The following is a 7,811-nucleotide window of genomic DNA, read 5'->3' on the forward strand; positions in this document are numbered from 1 at the left end:
TGGCGGGGTTGAGGCCCGGTGGGGAAAGGGGTTATTGGCCTTTCTCTTTTTGTTTTATTTTTTATTCTGTTTGCAGAATTTGCTTGCAATATTTTGAGCTGCCAATTGGTCTTTGTAAAAATGTGGAACTTGGCCACATAAATACATTGCAATAGTTAGCACTGCCACAAAAAGGCTGTGAGGCTTTTGAAATAGTTTGAAATTTTTATAAAGTAAAAAGGCATTTAAACTATTGTTTTAGCCACTGCTTTAAGTAGTTTAGGCCACTTAAACCCTTTGCAAAAATGTTGGTTCACCACCAATATTAGTTGTGGAATATTTGGCACATGATGAACATTTTTGTATTCATGTTTGAGAAATTTTGAATTTTGGACTTGATGTTTTGAACAAGTGGCAACTAGGCAAGGTAAACATGATGACATGGCATGATTAGTGGGAGATTACTGTGGCATGAATCTCGGGGTGTTACAGAAACTTGGGGAGATGCTAGATCCACTCGAAACCAAGCAAATCCACGGATCAAAATCAACAAAACATCATCAAAACCAACAAATCACAAAAAATTTGGGGGCTATTTTCGGTGGGGATTTTTGGATTTAGGACGAAATCAACAAAATCAAGCTAGAAAACAAAGGGCAGGGGCTCCAAAAACATGATCAACGTGGCTCATGATACCAAGATGATATAGGGCGGAACCCTAGGGGCCGATCTTTCACGTTTGGAGAGGATCCCTACGAGGAACACAAAGAACGTGCGGAAGGAAACGAGGAAAATCACGGGGAATCACAAGAGAAAACACTCAACCAACACGAATATGATCACACATGTGCTAGATCCAAGAAACACAAAGAGATACACGGTCCAAATCCAACAAAGGATGATACAAGTGGCGGTAGTTCATCTCCGAGAGGAGGTCTTGAATCCACGAGGGATCTTCCCGTAAAGGGGTCTTGAATCCAGGTGGATCTTCTCAAAAGAGGCCGCGGTCTCTCACGAGGAGGAGATCCGTATGGATGAGGAAAGCTCTATCTCAAATGAGCTAATCCTTTGCTAACCCTAACTAGGAGGAGGTGGGAGAGTATATATAGTGCTAGCCCATGAAGGGGTAACTGAGAGGGGGATACATGGGCCCTTGGCCCGTTCTCTGTGCACAGGCAGGTGCCAGATGTCCGGGCTGGGGCCGGATGTCCGGGGCTTCGCGACGGGCCGGATATCCGGGCTGGGAGGCCGGATGTCCGGGCTGGCCTGGGTGCCCTACGGTTGCTCTCTGGACAAGCGGGGTCCAAATGTCCGGGCTGGGGGCCAGATGTCCGGCGGCTCGGGAAGAGCCGGATGTCCAGGCCTCTGGCCGGATGTCCGTGCTGGCGAGGTCCAGCTTCTGGACGCGTTCTGTGATGGGCACCGGATGTCCCGGCTGTGGCCGGATGTCCGGCCTTGCGGGTAGGGCCGGATGTCCGGGGCCTGTAGCAGCTGGCTCTTCTTCCTTCTCCTCTTCCATGCTTGTCCTTGGTCCTTTGATTCTCCATGGTCATCTCGGTTGTACCTGAGTATAGGCAAGGTCCATGGATGAGGTAGTAGCCATGTCTCACATATGGAAAGTGACGGTTCGAAGAGGAGTGAATTCAGCTTGTGTCCAATGGCGTATGTTTGAGGTCTTGTCATATGTCCACTTGGGGCTTGAAGAGTAGTCGGAGTGCACATGGGGATGAACGTGGGATGCTCCGCATCAAATGTGCTCCTTACTAGTAGTAGGTGTAGGTAATGTTGCCGAGGATGAGCAGCACATAGTCAGGGGCAATGGTGGGAGGGGGCTCCTGTAGCAGGAAATGGAGGAGGCATGAGGGGCTTTGTTGGGCACGAACGCCGCCAGAGGCAAAGTTGTATTGCACAGGTCGCCGGTGGAGGAGGCGTGTGATCGAACGGAGGAAGGAAGAGAGCGGGAGAGACGAATGGAGAGTCGTGGTAGTGGTGGGAGATAGGGTGGAGAGGAGGGTCGGGCAGTGCCGTCAACAATCTTCATGATTGATCGGTTCTAACACTGTCGACTGTTGCCTGTTTGTACGGAGCTTTTTCTGTGATGTGGCTAGTCGGGAGAGATATGGGTTATCTAAAAATATCAGCACGACAAGGGTTGTCTAAAAATATCTACCTTAGTGCGAACGCCTCCCCTGTCTAAAAATATCCACCTTAGTGTGGGCGCCTTTGTGCAAAATCGCCACCGTTATGGCCTCCTAACCGTTAGATGCAAAAACAAAGTCAACGATGATGTTGGCAACTACTCTCAGACTAGGAAGGGGCTTCGCCAAGGGGACCCTGCTTCCCCTATTTTGTTCAACATTGTAGCTGATATGTTAGCTATCCTTGTTGAGCGGGCTAAGGTGGCCGGTCAATTTAGCGGCGTGATTCCTCATCTAGTAGAAGAAGATCCGTCTATTCTACAATATGCGGATGACACTATACTTTTTCTAGATCATGACCTAGATAAAGCTAGAAACCTCAAATTACTTTTATGTGCATTTGAGGAGCTCTCTGGTCTCAAAATTAACTTTCATAAGAGCGAGCTTTTCTGCTTCGGCGATGCTGCAGAGTCCGCATCTGAGTATGCTGAGATTTTCGGCTGTCAGCTCGGCCAATTCCCGATTAGGTATCTAGGTATTCCTATTCACTATCGGCGTTTAACTATCGCTGAGTGGAAGCAAGTGGAAGAAAGACTTGAGAAACGCCTAGCCAGCTAGAAGGCCAAACTCTTGTCGTATGGGGGACAGTTGATTCTGATTAATTCCGTCCTCAGCAACATGGTTCTATACATGTTGTCATTCTTCCACTTACCTAAAGGGGTTCTACAACGTCTTGATTATTTTAGATCCAGATTTTTTTGGCAGTGTGATAATGAATCCAAGAAATATCGGCTGGCTAGGTGGAGTATATTATGCCGACCTAAAAGTCAAGGGGGCCTTGGAATTCAGGATCTTGAGATTAAAAACATCGCTCTCTTGAGTAAATGGGTATACAAACTACTCACTGAGAATGGAGTATGGCAGGAAATCATTCGTAACAAATACGTGGGGTCTAAAGCCATTTCTCAAGTTTATTGGAAACCCGGTGATTCACATTTTTGGAGTGGCGTGATGAAGGCCAAGGAATTCTTTTTTCAATTTGGTACTTTCTCAGTTAGGGATGGCTCTTAGGTTCGATTCTGGGAAGACACCTGGCTGGGGGCCACTCCTCTTGTGGTGCAATACCCTAGCTTGTATAGGATCGTCAGACATAAATTAGTCACGATCAAACGAGTATTGGGACAAGAAAACACTGATATTTCTTTTCGTAGGGACCTTATTAGGCCTCGTCTGGTAGCATGGAATGAATTACTCAATCGTCTGGAGGCTATTCAGCTGTCAGGCGAACCAGACAAGTTTCGATGGAATTTGCATCAGAATGGTACCTTTTCAGTCAAATCCTTGTATGATGCAATGACCCACACTGATGTACCGGTTGATAACAAGAAATTATGGAAGCTCAAAATTCCCCTAAGAGTGAAGATATTCCTCTGGTTTTTAAACAGAGGGGTCATCTTAACTAGAGATAACTTGGCACGACGCAACTGGCAAGGTAGCAAGACATGTGTCTTTTGCCAACATGACGAGTCCATCAAACACTTATTTTTTGAGCGTAAGTTTACTCGTGTAGTCTGGGTCATAGTTCTAGTAGCTTCAAATCTATATCCTCCATGTACTGCGCGTAACATGTTCGGCTATTGGTTGCGGGGTATCAATAAACAATTTTCTGCACATCTACTCGTGGGAGCAGTTGCCTTATGTTAGGCACTGTGGCTCACCAGAAATGATGTGATTTTTAACAATAAATGTGTTTCATCTCCTGTGCAGGTTATCCATGCGTGTACGCGATGGCTCCGTATGTGGTCTATCCTGCAGAGGTCGGAGGACAGAGACATTTTTATGATGCGTCTACGGCTGGAGCATACAGCCAGTGAGGTTTTCTCCTAACATGGATGGCGGTGTAGTCTCCGAATAGGCGTTGCCCCATCCTAGGCTGGACTGATTTACTTTTGTTGTAAAATGATATTTATTTTTAGGCTTGTTGGACATGTTAGCTGTGTGCATCACGCTATGCAGAGGCCGGGCATTCTTCAATACGGTTGTATCACCTCGATATATAAAATGTTCTTTATCGAAAAAACCGTTAGATGCAGATCCGATAATAAAAATGCCAGAAACACCAGCGCCACCAACTCAGATTTTTACAGAAGTAGAGATTATTGTGGAAAGGTAAGAAAAAAGTTGTTGGCTATGCTCTAAACTGAGGGCTTGTTTGGTTTCAATAAGTCACCCGATTTATAAGTCAGGTGACTTAAAACCAGTGACTTATAAGTCACGCCCGTTTGGTTGTCACCTGACTTATAAGTCATCTGACACACCTACCCACACCAATCAACATCATGCATTGGTAGGACCCACGCAAAAAGGATACTTATAAATTTTAAGATGGGGTGGAGCAACTTATAATTTATAAATTGGGATGACTTATAAGTCGGGTCTGTTTGGCAAAATAAGACTTATAAGTTGGTGACTTATTTGAAACCAAACAGGGCCTGAACTTCCCAATTTGGTGTAGTACAATGCTGCTGAAGAAGTTCAGCGTTAGCTGATCAGAGCGAGCACACGTCATTTGGAAACGACGAGCACAACAAAACAGACGAAGAAACATCGTGTTTGAACTTTGAACACACAGATTACACAGGAAGGAAGTTCAGAAGAACTTAAAAGACAAAGACAGAAATATGTACATACCCACGCGTATCGTACATGATTTACAGACACACAGAACGTGTGAAACTTACACGAACACTTCTGGAACAGAAGCCCAAAATACATACACGAACGATAAACCAGCTAAGCCCCAGATCCAAACTCCAGTTGTGTACACCTGAACCAGCCAGGCGACTTATTCCAGCGATCCCACGACCCCGGCGCACTGATCACACGCTGCGGCACTTCACATCACATTCGTGTTGGTCCTCGGAGCCTCGCCGTGAAGCACCGGCCCCTCCGCCGCGACGCCCTCCCCGATGTTCCCCTCTGCAGCAACAAGAACAAGAACCCGTCGTCATCAGCTCAGCTGCGAACGCCGAAATTTTGTTTGCGGTTAAGGGTGACCGGGCGTGTCGTGCGTACCTGTGGTGGGCTGCACGGTCTCCGAGACGCGGTTCCCGCCGGTGAGCGACGTGACGGCGCCGCGCGCCCTGGTCACCGCCTGTGCCGGGACCTCGCGCGCCTTGGCCACCGTGCTCCCGACCCCCTCCTTGCGCTGCTGCACGGCGCCGGTGATGGCCTCGCTCAGGGAGCGCTCCTCGTCGCCTGGGCGCAGCTTCTCGGCGATGTAGGCTGTCACGCCGGTCACCCCCTTGTCCTGCCCGTTCCCCGGCCCACCCGCGCCAGGGGTGGCCGTCGCCCTGGTGGTGGCGCCGTCCTGCGCACCGATGCCTGGGGTGGCCGTCGCAGTGGTGGTGGCGCCGTCCTGCGCGCCGACGCCAGGGGTGGATTGTGTCACCTGCTGCGCCTTGCTCGCCACGGCCGTTCCCACGCCGGCGACCTTCTCGTACACCGTGCTCGCCAGTTTCTTGCCGTACTCCGTGGTGCCCGCCGCCGCGGACATGATCTTGTCGGTGTACGTCGCGCCAGGCGCGGCCTCCGTCGTCGCGTCCGTGGCCGCGTTCTTCAGCCCCGCCGTGCCTGTCGCGTCCGTGGCCGCGTCCTTCAGCCTCTCCGTGCCCGTCGCGTCCGTGGCCGCGTTCTTCAGTCCCTCCGAGCCGGTGAACGACGCCGGCGTTCCCTCTTTCGGCAAGTCTACGTCCCTCTTCCCGGCACCTGCGGTCATCGATCCAGGGGCGGCAGTTGCGCTGGAGTCGTCCTGCGCGTTCCCGCCAGCGCCGAAGCCGGGGGTGACCTGCTGCGCCTTGCTCGCCACGACCGTGCCGACGCCGGCGACCTTCTCATACACCGTGCTCGCCAGCTTTTTGCCGTACTCTGTCGTGCCAGCCGCCGTGTTCTTGAGCCTGTCCGTGTAGCTCCCGGTGTACTCGGCGTCCGTGGGTGCGTCGTTCCATTCCTCGCCGGTGCCGTCCGACACCGGCATTGCCTCATACTCTTTGCTCACGTCGACTTTCTTGGGGTCGTCTGACACGGTCATCGCCTCGAAGTCACGGACGACGCCCGTGGTGCCGATGTCCTCGCCACCTCGCGGCATGGGCGTCCTCGAGTTCGGCGCGGCCGGGTCCTCGACGACGGAGCCGCCGAGATCGCCGAGCCGCACCCCCTGGGTGTCGTCGCGCTTCACCTCCTTCGCCGACGCCGGGCCGCCCAAGTGGCCGAGCCGCTCCCCCGCGACGTCGTCGCGTTTCACCTCATGCGCCGCTGCCGGGCCGCCGAAGTCGCCGGGCCGCACCCCCTGGGTGTCGTCGCGCTTCACCTCCTTCGCCGACGCTGGGCCGCCGAAGTCGCCGAGCCGCTCCCCCGCGGCGTCGTCGCGTTTCACCCCATGCGCCGCTGCCAGGCCGCCAATGTCACCCAGCCGCACCCCCGGAGCGTCGTTGTGCTTCACCTCTTTCGCCGCCGCTGGGATCCTCTCCGAGTCGTACACTGCAACGGATTATCACGAGCGATACAAGCCTTGAGCACCGACACAACACATGCACACACACACGAGGGACATGGACAGAACATAGCGAGCATCTACTTACTGGGTGCGCCGTGCAGCTCGGGGCTGGAGTCCGTGAAGATGGGCTTGTCCTCGACGTCTTGCTGGTACCCGCCCTTCTCCACCTCTGCTTCCCTCATCGCCACATCCTCCTCGTCCTCGTCGGTGCTGTTGCTACCACCGGTGTCCTGCTCGTGATCGTGATCGTGGCCGTGGCCGTTGCCGTTGCCGTGGCCATGGCCGACGATGGTGTTCTTGATCTTCTTCACCTTGTCCTTGACCTTCTTGAGCACCGGCTTGTGCTGCTTCTCGTCCCGGTGCATCTGTTGCTGCCCGCCCTCCTCTGCTGCAGCCACACACATTTGCAAGTAAATCAACAACGAACTCATAACGGATGTATGAATGACGACGCCGTGCGTGCAGGGAATCCAGAAGCCAGATTCGGCGTGGCACTACTCACCGGCGATGTTCTCGGGGACGTGGTTGCGCGTGAGCATGGCCGGCGCGTCCATCGTCGCACGTACGTCGGTGCAGCTACTAGGCAATCTCAAAATCTTTGATCACTGTGAGTGTGACGAATTGGCTTGTTGCTCGATCGCTAAATGCTGTGTGTGGGATGGTGAAAGCCTTGGTCGACTGATGGGATATAAGCGGAGCAGAACGGGGAGGCGAGCGCCACCTCGACGCACACGTGGGGCGGGTGGAGAAGGGGAGGGACGCGTGGCACTGCTGCTGCGTGCCGTGACGGGGTTTAGGCCATTCCCAGTGCTTCATCGTGGACTGGTGCTAAGTATGCCACATAAGCAAAAAGTGACATGGCACAACATTTAAGGAGGGGAGAAAGTATTTTGGTGACTCCAGAAAGAACCAATGCCAAGCGCGAGAACCTAGGCAAACCACTTAAATGAAACAATTTGGGCAATGCATGAAAGACTTTAGGTGTTAACTCATTAAATAAAGTGTGCTTAGCAATAGCAAATTAAGCACCTATGCATTGGGGACTTAAGTTGCTAAGGTATTTAATGTACTTAGCACTTCATCTAAGCACCTTTGCATTGGAAGAGGTCTTAGTTTGAGGGATGGAAGCGACTGGAAGG

The 7,811-nt window shown here is 52.1% G+C and overlaps 1 protein-coding gene across 2 annotated transcripts; it reads right to left on the reverse strand.

Annotated features, from left to right (window-relative positions):
- Window positions 1-4,729: 4,729 nt before the first annotated feature.
- Window positions 4,730-7,318, reverse strand: LOC123091482 (low-temperature-induced 65 kDa protein). Of its 2 annotated transcripts, none has more exons than XM_044513016.1 (4): window positions 7,175-7,318; window positions 6,758-7,057; window positions 5,193-6,656; window positions 4,730-5,096 (listed from the first exon to the last, which is right to left on the reverse strand). In XM_044513016.1, the coding sequence occupies exons 1-4, from the start codon at window positions 7,224-7,226 to the stop codon at window positions 5,014-5,016; spliced, it is 1,899 nt and encodes a 632-aa protein (XP_044368951.1). In that variant the 5' UTR covers window positions 7,227-7,318; the 3' UTR covers window positions 4,730-5,013. The 2 variants fall into 2 exon arrangements, with proteins under 2 accessions (XP_044368951.1, XP_044368948.1); XM_044513013.1 differs by having other exon boundaries at window positions 6,758-7,060.
- Window positions 7,319-7,811: the final 493 nt, after the last annotated feature.

The sequence above is a fragment of the Triticum aestivum genome, chromosome 1B (assembly GCF_018294505.1).
Source record: "Triticum aestivum cultivar Chinese Spring chromosome 1B, IWGSC CS RefSeq v2.1, whole genome shotgun sequence".
NCBI lineage: Eukaryota > Viridiplantae > Streptophyta > Magnoliopsida > Poales > Poaceae > Triticum > Triticum aestivum.